At 41.7% G+C, this 23,536-nt stretch overlaps 3 protein-coding genes and 1 long non-coding RNA gene across 8 annotated transcripts; 1 reads left to right on the forward strand and 3 right to left on the reverse strand.

Annotated features, from left to right (window-relative positions):
- Positions 1 to 138: 138 nt before the first annotated feature.
- Positions 139 to 8,551, reverse strand: LOC119217441 (tensin-4-like). 2 transcript variants are annotated; one of them, XM_037471067.2, is made up of 13 exons: positions 8,468 to 8,551; positions 7,192 to 7,477; positions 5,846 to 6,182; positions 5,288 to 5,622; positions 5,098 to 5,193; positions 4,817 to 4,948; positions 3,520 to 3,612; positions 2,958 to 3,035; positions 2,791 to 2,853; positions 1,896 to 2,067; positions 1,698 to 1,766; positions 1,379 to 1,408; positions 139 to 958 (listed from the first exon to the last, which is right to left on the reverse strand). In XM_037471067.2, the coding sequence occupies exons 2-13, from the start codon at positions 7,445 to 7,447 to the stop codon at positions 826 to 828; spliced, it is 1,794 nt and encodes a 597-aa protein (XP_037326964.2). In that variant the 5' UTR covers positions 7,448 to 7,477; positions 8,468 to 8,551; the 3' UTR covers positions 139 to 825. The 2 variants fall into 2 exon arrangements, with proteins under 2 accessions (XP_037326964.2, XP_037326965.2); XM_037471068.2 differs by having other exon boundaries at positions 7,192 to 7,480; positions 8,468 to 8,536.
- Positions 1,926 to 22,884, forward strand: LOC134132763 (uncharacterized). Of its 2 annotated transcripts, XR_009956957.1 has the most exons (4): positions 1,926 to 2,050; positions 2,266 to 2,325; positions 4,401 to 4,497; positions 22,183 to 22,884. It is a non-coding gene; the product is annotated as an uncharacterized LOC134132763 (long non-coding RNA). The 2 variants fall into 2 exon arrangements; XR_009956956.1 differs by lacking the exons at positions 1,926 to 2,050; positions 2,266 to 2,325 and adding an exon at positions 3,621 to 3,949.
- On the reverse strand, positions 10,400 to 12,591 carry ccr7 (chemokine (C-C motif) receptor 7). The gene is made up of 3 exons (XM_037471081.2): positions 12,509 to 12,591; positions 11,940 to 11,989; positions 10,400 to 11,683 (listed from the first exon to the last, which is right to left on the reverse strand). The coding sequence occupies exons 1-3, from the start codon at positions 12,522 to 12,524 to the stop codon at positions 10,604 to 10,606; spliced, it is 1,146 nt and encodes a 381-aa protein (XP_037326978.1). The 5' UTR covers positions 12,525 to 12,591; the 3' UTR covers positions 10,400 to 10,603.
- LOC119217445 (SWI/SNF-related matrix-associated actin-dependent regulator of chromatin subfamily E member 1-like) lies at positions 13,954 to 21,475 on the reverse strand. 3 transcript variants are annotated; one of them, XM_037471078.2, is made up of 11 exons: positions 21,315 to 21,473; positions 20,434 to 20,483; positions 20,065 to 20,108; positions 19,621 to 19,725; positions 18,934 to 19,014; positions 18,477 to 18,608; positions 18,101 to 18,272; positions 15,884 to 16,056; positions 15,662 to 15,763; positions 15,001 to 15,262; positions 13,954 to 14,907 (listed from the first exon to the last, which is right to left on the reverse strand). In XM_037471078.2, the coding sequence occupies exons 2-11, from the start codon at positions 20,438 to 20,440 to the stop codon at positions 14,702 to 14,704; spliced, it is 1,284 nt and encodes a 427-aa protein (XP_037326975.1). In that variant the 5' UTR covers positions 20,441 to 20,483; positions 21,315 to 21,473; the 3' UTR covers positions 13,954 to 14,701. The 3 variants fall into 3 exon arrangements, with proteins under 3 accessions (XP_037326975.1, XP_037326974.1, XP_037326976.1); XM_037471077.2 differs by having other exon boundaries at positions 21,262 to 21,473; XM_037471079.2 differs by lacking the exon at positions 18,477 to 18,608 and having other exon boundaries at positions 21,262 to 21,475.
- Positions 22,885 to 23,536: the final 652 nt, after the last annotated feature.

The raw sequence follows: 23,536 nt of genomic DNA on the forward strand, positions 1-23,536 counted from the left end.
AGTTTCACGACAATAATAATTGCATCCATTTTGTTTACTGAGGCTTTAAAGATGACAGTAAGGAAAAGGCAAATCTTTCACTTTCATGTATTCCGTTTCTCATTTTCAGACTTAAATATTTGTAAGCATGCACACAAGCAAGTTTTACATGTTTATTTGACATTATAACATTACACGGCATGAATATACAAAGAATAAATTGTTTACAGTTCTGTATAGTAAATACATTTTAAACAATACAACTAGGCTCTATGTAACTCTGTTTTGAAATGAAAGGACAGTACAATGTCAGTTTTGTTCTGGTCTATTAATAGAATTTTAAAAATTCTTCACCACTATATTAAATTACTATAATTAGATCACTATAGTTATTGCCTGGTGAAGAAATAACCTTGCATTACTCGAATCAACTAATTTACCATACCCTATCCTCAAGGTAAGCAGTGGTTCTAACATTTTCTTTAAAAAAATAAAACATTTTACATCCAAAAAAATTTTGCGAGCTTCATATATCAACAATTGAAAAAATACTGTGGAATGTTTTAACATATTTACAAACTAGTTGGACATTATCATAAAAGCAGCAGTGCGTCATTTAATTAGAATAATTTATTAGTGGTTCCCTGTTGATTACATTCTTTCTTGACACCTATTCTGTCTTGTAAATCTCCACATGTATCTACACACAGTTACATCTCTTTGAGATTGTCTAAGGCGCTTCTAAATCCAATTGTGATCTTGCAGAAACAGCCTCACTTGATAATGAGACTTTCAAAGACGACCACTGAGATTAGTACAGTGTAAGTCAGGCAGTGTAAGAAAGGTCTAAGGCTTGGTTGTAGCTGCCTGAATAATCTCAATTGTTTTTTTACAAGACTGCAGAGGGTCATATTCTGCAAAGACGTGGCAAACGTTCTCCATGCCGGCCTCCACACCTTTTGCCACAAAGCCGAACATCCTGTTAGGAGGAAGAAACAACGATTAAACTCAAGTTCAAGTGTTTTCTTAAGTGGCAATAGAAACCCTTTTTACTCCCCCATAGTTTCTCAATGGTATTATTGTTGGTGCAAAGGTCACGTTTTTGTTTCCCTTTGTGACTTGTACTAGCAACAAACTCAGAACATAAGAAAAACAGCAAAATATACTGTATATTCAAATATAATATATTTTTAACGATTTCCAATGCTACTAGCAGATACCGCTCTTCTGCCAGCCAACCACAACCTCTTCTCGTGCACAGGAAGCATCTCCGGCCAACCATTAAGCTTTATACAAATGCATGTGAGCTGATGCATGACGATTGTTTTTCACAAAAGGTACTTTCGTAAAAAGTTAAATACAGAAAAATATTTTTTTTACTTTTTCAGTTCAAAATTACCTTGCGCCAAAACTAGATCCTTTCAACCACCTGTAAGAGTAAAAAAAGACAGTTTCAGATTAAAATTTGTCAACATAAATATTTTGTTTGTAAAATGTATTATGAAAACAAATGATATTTTGATGTCATGGCAAAAGCACAGGTGTAATATTAATGAATTCCTCCCTCTATTTAGATGCCAATTCAAGTTCTGTTATTGTGATGAATGTAATGAATGAATGTAATGAATGAATGTAATGAGTGAATGTAATGAATGTGACATTTTAGGGTATCTAAAAAATAAATTCCTTTCTTTTATATTTTGTCGTTTAATACTCACCGCCGATTGTCTGGATCTTCACCACTGTAGCTAAGCAGGTGAGCAGGGTAATGGCGTCTGAAGAAGAATCTGTGAAGAAATGAATACAGCTGTTTTAATCAGTAGTAATGAAAAAGTTGCATGCAAACAACCATGGTTTTGTTGTGTACTGTAAAAAATAAATCAAGCAGCAGGATGACAGGATGTGTGTTTTCTTACTTCCTGTTGACGTCTGTCAGTGTGACACCCTTCGAAGACACCTTCATGTTGACTATGATCGGCATGAAGGAACCGGAGGCCTTCTCCAGTGCAGAGCACACCGCTTTCTGTACGGCACACGGGCCCGTCAGCATCTCAGTAGGGACAGCATTCAGGTAGACAAAGTTACAAGCTATGGAAGGGGCAAACATTTTGGAGTTAGGGCGGGATTAATAATGTCATTTAATGTAGGCCATTACATTTAGGTTAGTGAAACTCCTTCCAGGCTTGTATATTCATTAGCATCTCAAAAAATACATATATGGCTATTTTGAAATGATGATTTGTCCCAAAACTACGTCTTATTACTACTTATCTTTGTGGCTTACAGGAGACAATGCATCCTTTGGCCCAAGCTGACTTCTTCTCAGTATAGTTCCAATTTTTTAAGGTAATGCCGCACAGCTGTAAACAATAACACCAATTGTCTATTGCTTCGTTCCACTCAAGATTCTGGTCAACTACATCAACTCCACGAACTATAGCTTGCTTGGTTGCTTGTTTATTAGCACACCTAAATAGAGAGCCGCATCCATTGGTAAAGGATTAGTAACACCTGTGTGAGGTGGTGCTAAGGGCTAAGCCTCTTTTTCAGCTAGCTAAACCCTCTTTGGTCTTTGGGGGTCTTTATTTCTTAGTTTCAAGACAACTTAACTAAAACGTTGATACTTTTTAAAAGTTAAATAAGTTTCTAAAAAGCGTCAAATGATTTCTAAAGACAAACTGTGACGCCAGCCTCCGACACTACGTAACGTTAATTAACGTTGGGAACGGTTAGCTTTTAGCTAACTTATCTCCAATTAGAACGCTAGCATTCCGCAGCTAGCATTCAAAACATTCCTTACAACAGTCCCACCTGTTTTATTCTCGTCGTCTGATGCTGGTTTGTGATTTGTGCTCTCCTCTGCTGCAACCAGATCTGTGTATGCAAAAGCAAAGATATAGATATAGGTTTACATGTATCTACACACACGCACGCACGCACACGCACGCGTAAACCTCCTATGTCTCGTAAAGGCTTACCTCTGGAGTGGATGAGTAATTTGCAGGGCAAAGCATAAGCACACATAGTATGCTGGTAGACCAGGGCAGAGAGACTACCTGAAAAGATAACACACAAGCACGGCTTTGGTTAAGTTAAGAGTTCCTTGGAAAAATTCAGACAAAAATTGTGACCTAATATTTCACTGGCATTCTTTTTTGTCATGATATACAAACGTTTGAGGTGGAATTGAAAATCAACTATGTGCATCAGATTGCATTCACTTATATTTAAAGATATAATTCAGTGGCAGCGGATAATTTAAAACAAAGAAAGCCACAATATTCCTTGATAATACCTCCGTGTTTGTGGGGAACACACCCAGTGAAATCATACTGAATAAAGAAAAGAAAAGGTTCCACCCACATCTTAAAAGGGCCGACATGGCTGACTCAGTGCTGATGTGCCAAACATCATCAGCCAGACCAGGGTGTGTACTAATGTTGAGCAGGCAACAGCATTTTGAGTGAGCTGAGTAGGTGGTGGTTGGTTCCCTTTGAGATCTTATGCAACCAAGTGATCTTTTTGTTGACTTTTACTCACCAAAGTATGGTTCCTGAGAAGAGCCTTTGATACGTACGCCCTTAGCTGAAGATTCAATAAGGAAGTTTCTGACGAGATCTGAGCTGCTCTCTCCTGTTTGAATGAAAAGACAATGTAGAGATACAAGTAACGTCAATACCAGTTATTTCATCCCCTTTCCTTATTGATTGATAGTGTCTTACACAACATCAGGCCCTGCCCAAATGGGTTTATAACTCGTTAAAGAGCAACAAACAACAAGAGGATCCCACCTCCAACTTATTAAAGAAATGACGGAACGCATCAAATCGGACAGTAGATTCTGTCGGTTTCTGTACGTGGGGCATTGAATAACATCTAAATCATCTTCATGACTACCAACATCACAAAGAACCCATGAACATGGCTCCTCAGGAATGCCTCTATACCTGTTGACTTCATCGGGGTTATGGTAGGTGTTCACATTGTCAGATTAATGTATGGTTCTGTCTTTCATTCTTTCATATTGTTTCTAAGTTTGCACATGTTTCTGATCTCGTTGTTTATCGGCCCTTCCATCATGTCATTGAGCTTCCCCCGCCGCGGTTGGCGCCTTTGCGTAGAAGTTTTATTTTGGGGCTATTTGTCTGAATCCTCTAACGCAAATATCTCAGGAAACCCTATTGGGAAATTCTTAAAAATTCAAAATGTTCTGAGGGACTTTGGGGGTGAACTGACTTGTTTGGTCACTGTGACCACAAGGATGATGCTTTCAATCTGATATGTGAATGTTGACAGTTTATTGACTTAAACAGCAACATGACTGGTTGGCGGAGGCATAAAACCGCGAGGTGGTAATTCTAGTTTTCTCGTTGATTGCTTCGAGTGCCATAAACAGCGGGTTAACTTTTGTGTTTACACAGCGTATGGTGTGGGTGGAAAACGTAACAGCACTGTCTCCTGCCTCGTCACGGATAGCTGGAGGTCATCAGACATTCCCATTCCCATCAGCACAGTTGGGTAAGTGATTCCTTGTGCCTTCCCGGCCTCTGTTATAGACATATGACCAATGCTGCACTATGGTACACCATGTTCACAAAGACATTTGTCTGTGATTCTGGTAGTTGAGGCACTTGTGACCTTCTCTTTGCTGCATCTGACCAAACACTCACTTTTATAAAAAAAAAAAAAAAAGTAGTCATAACAATTGTCTATATATGTTATTTCTGATCATGTTATTCATGTCTCTTATGGCATTTTGGGGTGTTTCATCACTGGGGATTTCTAAAGCTTTCTAATCCAATGAGGGTAAGCGCGTGCAGTGTCAGTAAAGGTTTACCTGGGTAGGTGGCAGCAGTGAAGTTGGTGTCGGTTGGTTTCACCTTCATAGCCAGACCAAAACTGCCTCTGTGGGAGGTGCTGTCCCTCACAACAAATGCTCCGGGTTCCTTGTCTTTTACCAGAGCTTCAGCTGGAATGAATGAAACATCACAGAAAATGCTTTGAGACAGTTGTAAATGTGTGTATCTGTACTGTGAAGGTGAAAAATTGTATGAGTCCTGCAAGAAAACTTCCAAGCTTGTACGAGTTATTTCTTTAGTGAGGTTTTGAGGTTCTCACCTTCTGCTCTGTTTATATGTGGACGGAACCAAAACTTTGAAGTGTCCATGACAAACTTCATTGAGGGCTGGCTGCCGTTAAAACGCGCTTGGAAACCTTAACAATCATAAAAATATGATAGTGAGGTCAGACACTGTTTTAAATGTGGTAGCTGGCAGTAAAATAGACGACTTTGAGGCTTGTGACTTACTTTGAGGAGAAATGGGCTTTGAGTTGGACACATTAAGGATGGTCTGCATTAACTCAACTTCTTGTCCAGCAGAGTGGGTGTGCGGATCCTGCTGGGGTTCACCGTTGATTAGCAGTACAGGAATATTGCTGAAAGACCCCAAATGTGAAGCAGGACATCTCTGTGGTCCTTTCCCTGGACGCTCCTGCAGTTTTCCTTGCCTGTACAGCGGGGGCTTCTCTGGGCTTTGCCTGTTCTCAAATGCTGTAGTTCTGGACCCTCCGTTAAAGGAGCCATATGTGTGAGTGGGGATGAACTCTTGAGAGTCAGCGTCTTCACTGGCCAGGGACAGGTTGCTGTGTAGGGAGGAGGAGGATATACTACACATGTAAATATCAATGCGCTGCATAAAAGGCAAAACGTTTTTTGTTTTTATTACTGAAGTCAGCACATTGTGTCCGGGAATAAATTATTACATTTCCTGTTTTGTCAGCTTGTAAATACAACAGTTACGGTTTAGTCACCCCATGTCACTGCAAAAGATTCATTTGTTCCACTGTTTTTGAGTCTGGTTTTTACCTGCCAAGGATGTAGCTGGTGTCTGAGCATGTCGACGTGGATAGAAGGGAGACGGCACTGTTTCTGTTGGAGTGTGACAGGCGCAGGGATCCTTGTGCAAAGGCTGCGTCATTTTTTGGTGAAGGATGTCGTCGGACTCCGCTGCCGCATGGCAGTGGAGGCAGGGAGGACGTCGGGGAGCTGGAGAACACCAGGGTGCCTTGGGGACTGCAGCTGACACGGCTGGATCTAGGGATCGGTATACTGGGGGACACAAATGGGATCGCAGGAGGCCGGGAGCAGGGAGAACATCCTCGAGTGACCAACACGCAATGTGAAACGTCCTCATCTGAGTCATCTGGGAATGGAGAGTAAAGTGTTAGCTAAAACTCTAGAAAAGAGAAATATGGAAAAACCCTGCGTGTTGTCTAATTTTTTCATGGTTTGGTTTTGTGCCATCAAAAGGGCCATAACTCTCATGCAGGTACTTGCTTGCACAACTCAGGTCACTCCCTCAAAAATATGTGCTTTGCATAGTGCGTGTCTTCTGTAGCAATGATACAATATCACCTTGAGGAGTCCCAACTTGTTCTTGGGGATCTGTGTGCCCTACTGTGTTGAATAGCATTAAGTGAGTTCATTTTTTCAGGAAGCCTGAAGCCTGTGAATAATGCATTACTGGTAGCGTCTGCAATCAGTTTCCCAATAATGATTAAATGTGTCTAGACTACACATAGGTGCCGTATTGAGTATTGTTTTAAGGAGGAATACTGTATTTTGCATTAATCGGAAACCAGCACTAAACTGAGCGCATTCACTTTCTTTGCAACTGTTGAAATGAACTTGTTTTGATTAGATTTCTGTTGCTTGATTTCCTTTACTTTGAGCACTCTGACTCGTAAACATGTGGCCAAACACCTTTCAAGACTAGATGAGCAACAGGAAATCCATTTATATGCCTTGCTGTCTCTTGTGCACACTTTCTCATCTAAGCAGGTCTAAGTGAGGACACGGTTCTATCAGCCTCACTCTACTTCAGTGAGCTTTTCTGTGTCTGCAGCCCAACATCTGCAGGGTGTGGTTCTAGTCTGGGCACCAATCCCAGATTCCCTGAAGTGGTGCTATCGCCCAATAATTAAAACAATTTAAAGCATCGCAAAAGGAAAGGTAAATTTACAAATTCACAGGCTATGGGTGTTTTTGTTCCATATGCGTGACTGTTTTTTTTTATCATGCTCTTTTTCACACCCGAGTAGCTTGGAGGAGTTATTTCTGTCATTCTGTTGGCCTTGTTCATGTGTTTAATAAGAGTTACCATAAATGTGTGAAAAGCGTTGAAACAAAGGGAAGTCGTACAGTTACTGTACCTGTAGGAGGGCTCATGCACAAAGGACTATGGTTGACCGCAATGGGTTCAAATGTCGGATCCAGTTCCAGGATGAGCTGGTTGAGATTACTCAGGGAAATATCAAGATCAGAATCACCATGGTTACTGTTTGGTTCCATGAGACTGGGGTGCCGATTGACTGTCTCCTGTGGCCCTGAGTCCAGGCGGATAGTTTGGCCTACTCTCAGGACATGATTGGGTATCATTTGGGACATGCCTCTAGCTGTAGGCATCATGTTAAGAGAGCTCACAGTCTTCTGGGACTACTGCTGAAACAGATACAATGCAGAGAGATCAGTTACACTGTCTTCACAGGAAGGATATGCCTGCGTTTTTGATTTTTGCAAAAAACACCCATTAAAGCCACATTGTCAGCCACATCATCTTCCACTGTACTCTGGTTTAGATACATACGGCTGACTGTCCCTGATGTAGGGACTAAATACAAGCGGAAACAGCAGCCTGTAGCTCTTCCTTGCGTTGAACTACGTCACTGAAACAGCAAATGATGCTTGATGGATGCGGGAGGCGCAACAGGTTTTGCAGCTGCAAACTGTGCAATGTTGCGCACACTAATGAGATTATTGAATCAATCGATTACGTTTACCCTCAACACTGATTAGACTAGCACTAGAAAGATAAAACGGTTTCCCTTTGTGCAGAAATAACTTGACAGTAGTAAATTATTAGTGTCCTACGGGGCACAAGTGAGTACATGCAGCCCAAGGCTTTGCATGTGTCTCAATCCAACCAGAAAACAATACGGTGACACAAGCTGAGTAAGTGTCTCAATTCAATGCTGCTGATATCTGCATGAATAGCTGTCCAGGAAGGGCGTGTCATATGAGGGATGATCAGATCATAATGTGTCTCCCTCAGACGAGGAGTGGTGCGCAGTGAGTCACACAGGTGGCTCGGGGTTACCGTGACTACACAGGTGTTTTTCTTAAACAGCGAAAACATTCAAGAAGTCTACGGACCCAAATCTGCTTGTCTTATGGAAAAGTATCATCATTTAAAAACTTTAAGAAGCACCCGCTTAGTTTTGCAATTCCTCACCTTAACATAGCATGTCATGAAATATGAGGCGTAATGCAACTTCTGAGTTATTCAGCAGTATTTTGTTTTAGTGAACTAGAGCATACATGTGGGGGCATCTTCATTTGTGCTACAATAGTGTGTTATGTGTCTGCAAACAACTTATAATAATATCTAAATAAATATCTTAAGATTTAGGTAAAGAATGGTCGGCTTACCTTATTTTCTTCTAGTTGAGATGTTACTGATGTAATGTTTTCCTCCGGGACCGCTCACTGGATTACCTAACATTTTGTGAGTTGCATGCTTTTGTTAATGGAATCCAAACCCTTTTTTCCTATGAGCCTATCAGCGGTGAGGATCACTAATCCATGTGGCTCAGGCTGATGATGTCACCGCAGCGGTGTAAAGTTCATGACTGGTGGGCTTTCTTTTTTTACTCCTTTATCTGTGCTAAAGAAAGTGCTTCAAAGGTTTGTTACAGCAGATTCACCCTTGGCATGAGGAACTACTGGGGGCTGTGGAGCGTGTTTGCAGAGAATGTGTGTGGTAGGAATTGTTAAAACAAGCAGGGGTTGAATGTGTGCTGCATTAACTTTCCGTCATCACAGTCTGAAATTAGCTTTTGATCTGATTTTACTGCTGGTGTAGATGTTTTTGAATTGGACGTTTTACAAAGCCAGTATGGCGATGAGTTCATTAGTGTTGCTGAATATGTAAATGTGTTAAGGGCAACATGGTATCAACTCAAGCTGCTGTAAAGTAGGCATTGTTGATATTAAATGTGTAAAACATGATTTGACTTACAATCAACCTGCGCACTCTTCATTCAGGTCACTTTAACAGTACGTGATAACTTGGTTATTTGTTTTAAAGCTTGATAAAGTAAGTAAAGTAAAGTCTACTCTGGGTTGTTCTGCCTTCCTTAACCTCCAAGTTGAGTCATCTCTGGATGAATCACAATGTCTGGTGTGTTAAGAAGCTGCATTTTCCATTCATTTTCTTCGAAGCAAACTAAAATGTCTTTTTGCTGTAGCCTCAAATTCAGACAGACCTCCCAAACTCCCCCCTTTGTCAGGATCTGTTGCTGCCATTACATCAGCTGTGGGCCCTTAACTGGATGAATTCATTTCATCTCCAGTACCTGCCAACCGCTCTAATGCAGCCTCCTGTTGGCATGAAGGTGTTTTCTCCTTTTTCCGACTTTTGACTTCATTCAATAAAGAAACGATAGAAACGTACACTGACACGATCACAGGCAGAAGCCACACAACAAGATTATATGGTAGCAGTCTTATTTCCACCGTCTCTAAATTTCCGAAGTTTGGCTGAATTTAGCATATTCCTGCCCAGCTGTTAGTTGTTGGAGGTTGGATGTGGCCAAGCGTTACACATTGTAACCTTAGGCCTTATTCTTACTTAAAAAGCTTGATCAGAGCTTTCAGGCCCCTCATGAAAAACTTGCCTACTCGCCAAGCGCCTCTGAAGTTTGATTGAACATCGTGCAAGGAGGTGGGATCCCTGCCTAAAGAATGATTTAAAAAACGCACGTCCAAATCAATGACATGCATCCTCGGTACCAAATGTTCCTGGCCTGGACAAACGGGCCGCAAACAACGGGCACAGCAGAAGAAGTATAAATCATTACGGTCTGTTGAGAAATGTCTTCTGGTGATTTGTACTCTGCACACCAGTTTCCCAACGAGGTTCTGCCAGAAAACCTTGTTGTGTTTCATAACGCATAATAGGAATTCTAAGGTTAAGAGGAGGTACATACACAAGTGGGCGGGTTGGATCAAATATATGGCAAGAGTCTGGGCAGATGACCTCCCTAACCTAGTCGTCTGTGTTCTCTCATATCATTAAGTCTGAAAACAAAGGAATAAAACAACAATCTGGCAGTTGGATGAAATATAAGATTGACCTGATTGACGTTGTTTGTGTGTTTCAATCTTTTGTATGTATTTATTTTCATTTTGTAGTATTGATATTGGTAATGTTTTTTTCCTATCAAGTATTTCCTTTGATAACAAATCCCCTAATAAAAAAAAAAGGGTTTAACTTTCCTTAATGTATTTTTACAGTGTTATAAGTAGCAGAAAAAAGACAGTGTGTTTTTTTTTAGTTTATTGAACATGCTTTTCATTAATTTTGTGAATTTATTGAAATATTGTACTTGGTAGCCAACGCACAAAAATAATAACCAAAGATGATTTAAAGAAAATGAAAACCCAAAAAATTGTCATTTAACCTCTGCTATGTACATGTTACATATGTCTTGTATTTTAGGTGAGATGTTTGTCATCAGTCCTTTGTCCGTCCTACGTGCGAATCGGAGGGTTCTTAAAACCGCTTCAAGGAGATAATGTGGTGTTGGTGTCAGTGTCGGTGGCCCCCGAGCTCCTCCTCCGGCCCCCGCTAAACTTGATGAACCAGTCATGGCTCATGCAGCCCGAGTCCTTCATGAGCTTGAGGAGATCATGGCGGAACTTGACACCAATAAAGGCATAGACAAAGGGGTTCAGGCAGCACCTCAGGAAAGCCACGCACTGGGTGACATCGCTGGCGTAGAGGAAAGTGTTCTGGTAGTTGCAGTCTTCGCTTTTTCCTTGTGCTATGACCACCGTGTTCACAATCAGGATCAGGTTGTAGGGAATCTGGCACACCAGGAAGACGGCCGCCACGGCGAGGATCACCTTGATGGCCTTGTTGCGTTCGAAGCCGCGGGCCTGGCACAGGGTTCGGACGATTCTGCTGTAACAGACGCTCATGACCAGGAGCGGGAGGGCGAAAGCCAAGACGATCTGGCTGGCCTCTATTTTGACGCGGCGCATGTCAGAATAGCTGCTGTACAGGGTGCAGGTGTTGTTGTTGATTGTGGTGTAGGTCATGTCTGGTATGGAGAAGATCAGCGCCATCAACCAGATGGCGACTGACGACACCTTGCTGAGAAACAGCGTTTGGGAGCGGTAGCGGTGAGCGGAGATGGCCTTGGCGATGACGAAGTAGCGCTCCACACTGATGAAAGCGAGGACGAACATGCTGCCGTATAAGCTGACCTTGTAAACTGTGTACATCGCTTTGCACATGGTCAGACCCAGCCTCCATTCTGTGGTGGAGTTGGCTGCCCAAAAGGGGAGCGACAGAGCGAAGAGCAGGTCCGCAAAGGACAGGTTGAGCAGGTACACGTCCGTCATGGTCTTGAGGCGCTTGAAGTAGAAGAAGGTGAGGATGACGAGTAGGTTCCCTGCCACCCCGAGAAGGCAGATGATGAAGTAGAAGGTCGGAACGAACCAGCGGCGGAACTGGCGGTTGAATTCTTTCACACAGAGTTCAGGGAACTCACTGTAGTCCGGACTGGTGTTATAGTCCAGGTAAAACATGGAGTCGTTATAGTCTTTGGTTTCATTGAATTCGTGGTAACACATGGAACACTGCAATCAAAGTCAGATTCAATGGTCAGATGAAAGCAGGTTAAAGTGGAGCAATTGACCAACCTGTTTTTAGCAGACCTTTAACCACTTCATTAGAAATAGTGCTTGAGAGGAGAGAGATGTGCTTAGTTACCTGGTGCCTGCTATTTTCAACTCAAGTAGCATGTAGATACAAATAGCTACAAACGTGTTAACATCTTCTTATCTTTCATGTCCATAATCAAAAGATTCTGCTTCAGTTGTGATTTAAATTTACCTTGAAAGTCATCAACAATATCAGCACAGCTGGCAGAAGGTGTCGGAGATCTGAAAAAACAAATAAAGTCCCTTTTAGAAGACCAAGCACTGTAATATCATGATTAACACCATCCTTAATGAGCTGTGCAGACATTATGTGAAATTACCGAGAGTAATAGAATGAGTCGCTGAAGCGGTCAAATATGTAAGAGACCGATTTACAAGAAGCTCCCCAACTGAACAACCAAAACAAAAGCTACCTACACTCTTGCAATGCTACACAAGCCATTAACCCAACTAATAGCATTTCTCCTTTAGCCCCACCTGTCTGGTACGGATACAGTCATGTACACGCATGTAACCCGCATGTAATGTAAAAAAAGTGATTACTAGTTTACTCATTTAACCATTGCCATGTGAAATGTAAATTATGGTTCATACAATATCTATTGGTATTTTAGGTCACTTTTATTTAAAATATTTTAAGATCATGTTGATCCCCTTTTTTTTTTTTTACATGTATGCCTTCAGTAGAGTAAATACAACATACTTTTGACTATCTTAGTTAAACTGTGATAAGGTACTCACCGCTGACACAAGCCATGTTGACTTAGAGGAGCACACTGCAGTCACAGCCACAGAGCACAACGAGCTAATGTCTGCGTTTGATGGTGGTTTCCCTTTTGTTGAAATGAAAAAAACACCCGAAGTATCATGTGAGAAAACCACAGACTACAACCGAAATGTGAATCAAAATCTAATTTCTATCGGTAAAATGAACTTTTGAAGAGAATTGTCACGCGTTATCCACATGAATGACACACAAACGCAACGTGTGTCAATTTGCATGGATTTATTTTTGTCTTTCGGAGGTGTCTACACCGGCATGACACAGACACTAGTTTTGTTTTTACTCATTTCGGGTCTGCGTGTATCTTTACGTATGTAGGGTGACGGCCTTCTGAAGCTCAGAATGGCTAAACTTGGCTTGCTTACTTTAGTTCTAATTATTGTGCCTCCCGTTATAAGCACGTGCTTGTTTGCCTTATCTTAAATGGTGTGCATACCCATTTCCTTTTTTACTTCTGTATTTAGCAGTGTCACATCACTAATTATTTCACTGTTTGTACCAATACAAAACAATATCTTTTTTTTTCTTCTTTTTTTTTGTGCACCGAGGCATATTAACCCAGTTAATCAGACACATGTATGGTGTGTAATTTTTATTTTTTTAAAGTCACTTAACATTACAAGATAATTAAGAGTAAATATTAAGTCATATAATCAGACTAGTTTGATAAAGTGTTTAGGGAAATATTAAGACAGACATTGCTGGTACATCCAACAGCCTTCTGCTTTGCATCATCGTAGTTTTATGCCGGACAGCAGACGAGGCCTACTAGAAGCTCCACTCAGGCTCCCTCCTGCACACCTGTATCTCTGCGGTTTGGGTTTTTTGCTTTCACTACAGGCAGTGGTAACCACACGGAACAAAATGTGGCGAGTTGCAGTGCATGCGCCCTGCTGTCACACTGAGACTACAGCACCAGGGAAGTGTGATCATTCAACGAGGGGCTGAGACCGTAGAAAACATGATACTCAAAGCGTTCCTCCTCTGGGCTCAAACGCGGCATTTTGTCACAACACAAAAGAAGTTTCAGGACGGCTGCAAGTTCTTCACTGATAACAGGAAATCAGAACCATTCCCTCTCATCTTACCCACATCCCTTACCCACTCTGTACAAAGGACCCAGGCTGTGTAGTGTGCACTGATGACTGTCGGATACAAGCCGGCGCATTCAGCAACAGTCAAACGTTTGGACACACTTTCTGATTGAATGAGAAAATGTGTTCTAACTTTTGTCTGGCACTGTACCTGTTTTCTGTACTTTTGCCTCATCGTTGCGTCACGTAGTGTCATCAAAGAATACTGTTTATTATACATTTTGAATTATGCATGTTTGTTTTGTAGATGTACTGCACATTTGTATCTTCATACAAAAAGATGGTAAAAAAAAAACAATTACAGTGAGAACTTTTTCAGGGTAGAAAAGTTTATTGGTATAAATATGCAAAAAGGAAATTCATTGTAAGACTGCATGTCAATGAGTTCTTCAAGCTGTTTCACGACAGGAAAAGCCATGTTTAAGCAAACCTCGTTACACTGTGTACACCATTACGGTACAGAAAATTGCAATATTCATCATAACACAGATATTTCCTAAGCATACTGCTTTTGATTTGATTGAGAGCTAGCAAACTTGAGAACACTGGTAGTCAGGCATTGTACAGCATTTATGATCATGTGATGTACTCATTGGATGAACTGGGACAACCAAAACACAAGTTTAATTAAAATGCTGATAATAAATAACTACTACTGATTACAAACTCCTGAGACAATACTGTCACTGTAATACTGATACGAGGGGTAAACAAACTTTCTCCTGACAAGGAGATGGTCACGCAGCATGGCAAGTATGCCAACTTATTTTTTAACATTGCCTCATGCAAAAATAACAATTAAAGCGACAAGGGAATTACAATACAAAGGACAAAGTCTAATATAACACTGAACAATGTCTGTTTCATGGGACAGCTGTTTTTCAAATGGCCAGTCTCCATCAGCCTGTCTGCGAGACAGGGAATTCTCTTTCGAACTAAGTTGATACTGCACAATGTGTTTTTAGATGGTGATGCTGCAGACCGGCAGACGTAGTGATTCACGGTTGATGATGATTTGGGAGCCTCGCGGTCCACAGATGGGGAAATATGTCGGACTCAGTGGGCTGCTCTCGCCCTGCTGGACCCCTCTGACGGGTCACTAGTCGGAGCCTCTTCTGTCTGAGTCAACGTGGTCTCCGAGCCTGTGTTACTGTCGCTGGTTCCCTCCTCCATGGCTCCCTCTGGGACGCTCTCCTTGTCCTCTGATGCCCCCTCCTCCCCGCCTGGATGAGTCTCAAGCTCGTCTGGAACTTTTGGCTTCCCTGAGTCAAAAAAGCACAAAAGCACGATGTTAAAAAACATGAAGCCGTGCTCAGATGGCAGCAAAGCCAGTAATGAAAGCCAGTGTGGCACACCTGGTGTATGTGTTGAGTTGGATTCTGCTTCCTCTCCTTCTTTGTTGCTGTTTTCACTTTGAGAGTTTTGCTGGGGCTTGTTCCCATGTGTGGCACAAATGTGTTTTTCTTCTTCTGCCAACACACAGGTCCGAGCGTCTCTTGCGCCTCGGTCTCCTCCGTCCTTATCGCGATCGGCCATTCGTTTGCGAGCGGCTTCCTCTGCTGCAGAAATCTCTGCAGAGATCTTCTCCATGTCCACTTCCACCTTCAGACAGCACAGCTTTAAAGTGCAGTAATTTGGGATTTAATGTGGAATCGCTGCACTCTTTTCACTCTTAAGGATTGGCTAAATAAACAATGTAATTGAATGAACTCAACTGAAGGACAATGGTGTTTAGGTGCATGTTTGAAAATGATTATTCTCATGCAAGAATAGATTGCGTGGGGAGATCTACAAAGGATAAATGGCGCCGCCTGTTGTGAACAGTAGACAGTGCGTTTGACTGCTGCATCTCACTCAGAACAAAAGTTATCATCCGCGTGACACATTTTAACCACTACCAGCTATACGATTAACAGAACTGCTGCAGCTGGTGGCTGCAAGGCTGCACATTGCATGCCATGGGTAAACAAAATGCAAATGCGTGTGAGCAGAACCATGATGTCAAAGATGCCGTACCCTTTTGAGCTCATTCGTGAAGGACTCTGTGGCGTCGAGGAATTTTCTTTTCTTGTCCTGGTGGCGGTCTTCAATCTGAAGCAACTCTGCTTCCAACTTTCTCTGTGTCACACACACACACACAGTTCTACATGGTTATTACATTATTTAACCATTGGAAACAAAGCTGTCTGCTCAATGCCACCATAGCATGAAGATTAGAAGACCACAACTCGATCACACCTGGTGTACCATCAAAGACTGGACCTGGCGTTTGAGGACCTGCATGCGAGCGGTGGTCACGACTGAGCGCACATCTGGGACGACGCTCTCACTAAGAATCTCGCTGATCAGGCGGTGATTGCGTTGGAAACGGGCCGCAGCAGAGTGCTTCATGGAAAACCCGTCGTCGTAATCTGAAGAAATAAAAACCGTTGTATTGTCTGAGATGTGTCACACAGACACCATTCACCAGGATGAGGGGGCTTCGGTAAACACACAATGCAAGTACTCACGTGGCTGTAAACATGAAGGAAAATGTTGCTAATATTTATACAGAGTTAAGTATAGGCCATCATGCCAGAACCATTATTGTAAGGCAAATGGGACAAGCAGTTAATTATAACAGACGTCAAGTGGACTGTTGGAATGTAGTTTGGATTTTCATTCGTCAACAAATGTTCTTCGTTGTAAATGTATTTCCTACTGACATTTAGGTACAAGGTGATGGTGTAAGAAGAATCACCCTTGTTTGTTCCTCATTGCTGTGAAAAGAAATGGTCATCACCTGAACTAGTTCCTGCTGTGCCCCGGTGTGTGGGTTTTCGAAGAAAAATGAATCTCTTCTGCCATGTTGAAGGTTTTGCTCAAGTAGTTTAACAGGAAAGTCAAGTAAATGATTCTGAAGTCATTGAGAATTAAGGTGTTGAAGATTCACTGACAAGATAACTCAGCTTCCCCAACCATTAAAACAGGGGGGCGTGAAAAAGTGTGCAATTAAAACAATATATAATCAAATATTATTTTTAATTATTTTTTGTTATTTTTCCACGCACGGCCGTTCCACACTGACATTAATATGTCGCAAATAAGTCTGTGTGGCGCTCGCAGCAGTGGGGCAGAGAGCGACTGCCCCGTTTGGCCAACTGATGCGCCGCCCACACCCGGTCGGCCCAAATACACAAATAATCAACAAATACAGTTGACTTGATGTTGACGGCTAGTTCCACTGCTGGAAGAAAATAACATACAGACTCCTCCCACAATTTGTGTCTAACTTTGCTAAATGTAAGAATTACAGAAATACATTAATTGCATTTATATAAAAGTGCCTGCAATTCCGAGAAAGTCCACTGGGGGTAGCACTCTGTGCGTTAGACCAGGGGGACCAGGTTATTCACCAACACAGCGCCAGTATATCCCTTCCATGGAAAAAATAATAATAATTACGTAGGGTCAAAACGCATGCGCGGCTGGTTGTGTTTTTGATTTTTTTTTTATATCGATTTGTTTCTGTGCTCCCGGTATGCAGCGCTGTTGTTCCGTTCGGTTACATTACATTACATGTCATTTAGCTGACGCTTTTATCCAAAGGGACTACTAAGTGGTCGTAATTATTATTATTTGGGCAAACTGCCCAGGTTGGAGGGCGGGTAGATCGCTATGACTTGGATTAAAAAGTTAAGCGAAAAGTAACTTGTGAGCCAAAAAGGTGTGGGGACCCCGGCGTTAGACCTTTTTGACAACAGCGTTTCCGCACGGAACCACCCCCCCCCCCCCCCCCCCCCCCCCCCTATGATTTTTAATGGTCCAAACCTATAATGAGTTTGACCTCCCTGGTCCTATAACACTGTTTATTATTAATATCTTAACATAAACTAAAATCGTATTTTATAACTGGTGTATGGGGCAGTTGTTGGAGTACATAACGCAGTGGGATAGAAGCACCAACATTTTTATGGTTTTGGGTGTTACTGGATAGCAATTGTTTTTATCTGTAGTTTTCCTGTACATCATTATCTTCCACTGTAACCCTGCCAGACCCCAGACAGGCATCATTTCCTTGAGGTGGGTGTAACGTCTTCTTCTGGCTTGGGTGTCTTATCGTTTATGTGAATGTGTATATGTGTGTGTAAGTGAGTGTGTGTGTATGTTTGTGTCGGTCTTAAAAACAACAGACAAAAGAATGTAAATTCTGCAATTATGTCTAAACCAATGAACTGTAAACAACTGTGCAAAGTAAAGACAATGTTTTTTTCCATTTGCTCCTTGAAAGCAAATATGTAATTTCAAATGTAGAATGACCAACAATGTGATGTAGCAGTGGGTGGGTGTGGAGGAGGGGGGGGCAGTGTGTGGGTGTGCGGGCTGGCAGCTCGGTGTGGTTGAGTTCCAGTAAATACAGCTCTGTGACATCGCTCTAGTCCTTGGGAGACGAAGCATTTAGCTGAGTGGCCTTACCATCTGGGTCCTCGGCTGGCTGAATGCTTATGTACGGCTCGCCCTTGTCCAGCCTGGACTGCCTCTGGCGGCTCTCCTCTTCCAGGGCCGCCTCGGCCCGGCTTTTTGCAGTGACGTAGGCCAGGTACGCTGGCGAGTTGTGATAGGCCTTCATGCTCTCATTATACTCAATCTACAGTGGAGAAGATGAAAGGAATGACAAAGGAAACCGAGATGGAAAGCAGACACAACGTTTCTATCAACTATGACATGACAGGGAGAGAAGTTTACTTATGAAGTAAGGAATGATGACAGGAGGGACCCACAAGTGTTGGAGACACATCTAATGGTCACCCATCAGAACACTCCCAGAAACTCCCCTTGTTAAACAACCAACCTTCTCTGCTTCGTAGTCATTCAAATAATCCTGTTTCTCCTCATCAGTGAGGTCCCTCCACATGCCACCGATTATCTTCCCAATTTCCCATAGCTTCAGATCAGGATTGGAGGCTTTTACTTGATCCCAAACCTGGTGATGAGAACCAGACATGGGTGTGGAGTTGGGTCGGGTTGGAGGGGCTTTATGTGGTTATCTCTTTGCAGAGAGGTCACAAACCAGAGGAGGCCGAGTGCTTTAAGCTCCATCTCCAAATTGAAAAATCCCACTATGTGATGAGGACAGTCCAAGTTTAATTTGGCTTTACACTTACCTTGATAAACAGCTATTGGTGTCTGAAACAAAATGTACGTCTTAATTTCTCTGAGCTAATAAAAGCTGCTAAAAGCTAAGCCTCCCGTCTTCCAACAGAGCACACCATTTTGCAAAATGCAGCAATTACACACGGTGTACTTACCTTACGGCTATATCTCATATACGGCATCAATGGCTTATCGGGAGGCTTTGGCGGCTTTGGAATATTTATTCCAGAGGAATTCTGGCAAGTGAAGAAAAAAAAAAAGGTACGTTTGTTGGGTAGTTATAAGGCAACTCTTTAAACTATCTTGACGAGGCTGAGGACATTGCATAAAACTTTGTGCAGGTGAATGTTGTGCAATAATAAAGAGAGCTAACCCTAACGCAGTAGAATCATATACAAGTTATCACAGTATTGTTATATCAATTCAATTATCCCAATTTAATTAATGACAGTTTGAGGCCAAACACAAGTCAGGAACCCTACTGAGTGGAACATAATAGACTGAAAGAAAAATACAAAAAGACTATTTAAGCTGAGATTTACCCTTAATGCCATTATTAGAGTCAACCAACCACAGCTTGCATCCAGCAAATTAATTACTGCAAAGAAGCCAGGGCCATGCATTAAGTCTGTAATGCCATGACAACACTGGTGGCATGGATCTACTTTACATGGCTGTCAGAAATATAGACTGAGAGGTATGTGTAATTTGAATACACACTGTGGTGCAGACAGCAGAGGCGGTTCAGAGAGACGCCCACAACATTTTCATTCTGAGTGTGAGGCTTCTCGTACTGAACTTTCCACAGCATCCAGAAAATATTTGTCTTTTAATATTCCTACCGTTACCCGACTGTTGCTGCTCTGGCTCCCGCCCAGTCGGTAGTTGTTGTAGGCCAGATGGCTGTACGGGTTGTAGCCTACAAACCCGGCAGTGTTGGGCAGTTGCTGATGGACATAAGTCAGATAATAATATTAAAGGAGGAAAGGAGGAAACACCAAGACTTGAATAACCAATGAAACGGGCTGGACATTTTTTGAAGACATTTGCATTCATGCTGAGGCAATAAAGAAACAGTTTTTAGAAGCAGTGGCGTATCACCGCATCATTTGTATCCTTAACGGGGTTAGTGGATTCAACAAAAATCTGATCTCTTTAAAAAATGTTTGTCGAAGCCTATATTAAAAGCTTGTACATGTAAATGAAGTGTCCAAACAGCAATATGGGTTTAACTTGTGATACCTAGACAATATTTGGTGCTACACTTTGTTTTTTACGGTTCTTACTGTTGCAGGGGCCGGGGGAGGGGGAGGGGCATAGGATGGTCTCTCTGTTGTAAAAGAAAAGGTCAAAATGAAACATCAGACAAGTGAAACATTTTATTTCCAACCATTCAATTTAACCCTTAGCTATACTTTGCTATTGTCTAGTTATTTCTTCTCACAATACTGTCCATAAAAAAAAAACATCAATAAGAAATTAGACCTAATTCTTTTCCCAGTTAATCATGATTATGATCATCATGCGTTATGGCTGCATCACGGGAGATTGATTAAAGGAAACAGCCTGGTGGAATTCAAATGTTATCATTATCACCTGTGAGGAGGTTCATATCACAACAACCAACGTTAGCTAAAACTCTCCCAGGTCCTTACTTGACATGTCTGCAGTGAGGAGGGAATCAGCGCGTTCCAGTCATTTGGCTCTGTAATAAACACATTTTAGAGCACAATTGCGTTTGATGTCATGTTTATGACGGGAATTGTGTGGACGGGCTGGTTCTCTACGTGGCGAAAAAACAACAACAACAAAGAGACTCCGTTGGTGAAGCTCGAAAGCGAGGATTAGCTTAACGTCACGACCAAAACTGACAGCCTGGATAGATGTTGGGATATAAGCAGCTGGGCGTTTCATTTATCCGAAGGGACGCTGTCAACAACGGCGTTTCTTTGTTTTGGGTCGCACGAAATGTGAAATATGTGGATATTGTAACGTCAAGGCGTGGACTAGCACCATTAGCTGGGAGTGAACCCTACGTCCGCCCTGCGCTAGCGCGAACGCTACATCTATAGCGTAGTTAAATTCATTGAACGAAGTTAGCTATCGAGCTAATGTTAGCATGTATCCATGCTAGCTGCTGATGTAACGTTAGCTGCTGAAATTCGTTGTTTCTCCTCGGACAGGTGGGCCAGTTTGAAGCAGAAACCAGCCGCAAATACAGCGTCTGATGTGCCCGTAATCGTATTGTTTTAACGGTAGTTAACGTTGGATAAATAGACGCCATATTGTAAGCCTCATCAGCTCAGTTAACGTTAGCTGGGCCGGTTGCGTAGCTTAGCTGGCTACATGGAAATAAAAAATACCCCAATAGATCATAATTAGCATGCAACGTCAACTCAAACCAACACATCTAGAGATAAACGCGTTCCCATAGATTCTGATGGTGACAAGCGAGCTTGAATACTTTAAGTGAGAAAACTCACCCTAATACCTTTAGCCACCACAGTTGTGGCTTTGACAGGGAAGGCTAAGCCACCTAGCTCCTAGAACAGTCCCCACAATAAACGAATGAAATGGGGTCCACTCGTAAGATTCCTGCAGAATCTTCCAGAATTGCACCCCCACCCTTTCCTCATTACAGCTGTGGCTTGCCTCGATGCTGATGCTCATCGCCATTAGCTGTCACTGCTGCAGCTATCGCTGATCAATATATAACAGCAAAACATCTTTCTCCTCAACAATAGTCACTCCATATAATATATTAGGTTAGCGTTAAAAGAAGAAGGGAACTTAACAGTGTAGCCAAAGTTTACATTTTATAGCTTCATCTTTGACATGCAGATGTGGATGGCCACAAATATAAGGAAGGCAAAAGCTGATTTACAGTTTTGTTGTGTCAAAAATATGCTATAGTGCAGATACTTTTCACCCATTTTTCCAAGAGGTAACATCTCAGGGTATTTAAAGTTTTGAAAAATAATTATGAATTATGTCACCTTATAGCATGTTGTGTTACAGAAGCTTCACAGGCCACTAAGCTTTGGAGAATATCATGGTTGCCCTATTCACTGCTCCATTGTTGTTAGAACTGAAATACTTTGCATTCTTGTTCACATTGTTTGAGAGCCGTCCAGGTCCATAGTTGTAATAGTGTGTTCCCCTCAAGATAACAATCCAAAGCCTGTAGGATTTAGCCTCCATCTATGTCCATTCAACCCGAATATAACTTGTTTTGGGTTTGTTAATTGATTGTGTTCATTGTTACCCCATTTCTGTCTGTTTGCACTGCACACTTGATAGCTTATTTTATTTCTGCTTGACCTGTATCCTGTACATAATGCATGCAAACAATGTTATGTTCTAATCTGCATGTGTGGCGATTTGTGTTTCTTTTCATCAACCAGGCCTCGGCCAGAAACATGCACGGATGCTTCGGTAGCACCACTCAAGGCGTGGGCAGGAAGACCTTGTGTGGCGGCGGACACCTGTGATGGAGTCCATCTGGAGATAAGGGTTGGAGGTCACATGCCTCCTGTAAGCTACTGTGCAGGTTTAACACAGAAACTTGCACAGGGCCTCCCAGGCACAGCTGTGGAATTGTGGATGCCCAGAGGCAGCAGTGCCTGTGACATTTTTAATCAATCAAAGGAAAACCCGTAAAGCTGTTCATGTAATCCAGCCTCGGACCTGAATTCTTAAGCCTTTAGACCTCCCCAAAATAGACTCAGACAGTGGAACTAAGCAGACTTGAAAGTTTACTCTGGTGGTGGATGGTGGGGATATTTTTAGAAGCTGCCGCAGTCTGATTATTATGATGTATCATTCCAGAGGTTTTTCTTTGAAGAATGCAAATGAGTTTTTATCAATAAGCTTTGTCAAACCAGCATTCATCCTATCCATAGACACATGTGGGACCATATGACTTAGTTTCATGAATTCCAAAATGTTCATTTTTGGCCTCTCACTTGAGGCAGCAACTTTTGTTTCCCACAGACTGATACGCTCTGTTGTGGTGGTACATTCTGATGTGAAGTAAATACTAGAACACAGTTCAATATGTAATTAAGCACCTACAACCTTTTATGCAAAAATGTGTTTCCTGCAAGATTTTGAGAAATCTATTTTTTACTGCTTACCAAATCACATCTAAGCATTTAGAAATATCATTGATACTTTTTTTTAATCATTGATTTTTGATGAGAGCATTTTTGAGTCAAAAAGTAAACCCTATGTATTTGTGTTTTGTATTTTATTAAGGATCCCCATTAGTCTACACCGTAGTGGAGACTATTCTTCCTATCAAACAGTGAACTAAAACAGCAATATAAAGTACACTAAACTTTGACAATTATCACATTGCTGTCAGTATTACCGTAAAAGTAATACATCTTTTGTAAAACTATAATAGACTTCTGAGCTGTGCAAATATTAAACACAATTAATCATATATCATGCATGCTACCTCAAAGGTTTGGCTTTTAAATGCATTCTTGACCAAATGGCCATTGTGTAGCTCATCTTTATATACTACTTAATTCCAAATGTATTTGTGCGTATTATAATTTTTTGATGTGATACAAGCTAATAGAAAAGAAAGCTGCAGCATGGAGTTTTGTAGTTTTTATAGGCCTATACTTATAGGCCCAACATAAATGCTGGTACTCATATATCTGTGATCAGTTAAAATAGTCCAATGCTTTTATAACTACTGATACTAATAACAGCGACAGGAATTTTTTTTTAAAGGGGTTTTAATTG

This window comes from Pungitius pungitius, chromosome 9 (assembly GCF_949316345.1).
Source record: "Pungitius pungitius chromosome 9, fPunPun2.1, whole genome shotgun sequence".
NCBI lineage: Eukaryota > Metazoa > Chordata > Actinopteri > Perciformes > Gasterosteidae > Pungitius > Pungitius pungitius.

Coding starts and splice junctions, on each gene's coding strand:
- LOC119217441 (XM_037471067.2), bottom strand. CDS start 7,447: ATGATGCCTACAGCTAGAGGCATGTCCCAAATGATACCCAATCATGTC. Junction 4,949..5,097: donor ACATATAAACAGAGCAGAAG/GTGAGAACCTCA, acceptor CATTCATTCCAG/CTGAAGCTCTGGTAAAAGAC. Junction 1,409..1,697: donor GAAGATCCAGACAATCGGCG/GTGAGTATTAAA, acceptor TTACTCTTACAG/GTGGTTGAAAGGATCTAGTT.
- ccr7 (XM_037471081.2), bottom strand. Junction 11,684..11,939: donor TATTGTTGATGACTTTCAAG/GTAAATTTAAAT, acceptor CTTTGATTGCAG/TGTTCCATGTGTTACCACGA.
- LOC119217445 (XM_037471078.2), bottom strand. Junction 19,726..20,064: donor CTCCCCCGGCCCCTGCAACA/GTAAGAACCGTA, acceptor TATGTCCATCAG/CAACTGCCCAACACTGCCGG. Junction 15,263..15,661: donor TCACGAATGAGCTCAAAAGG/GTACGGCATCTT, acceptor TGCACTTTAAAG/CTGTGCTGTCTGAAGGTGGA.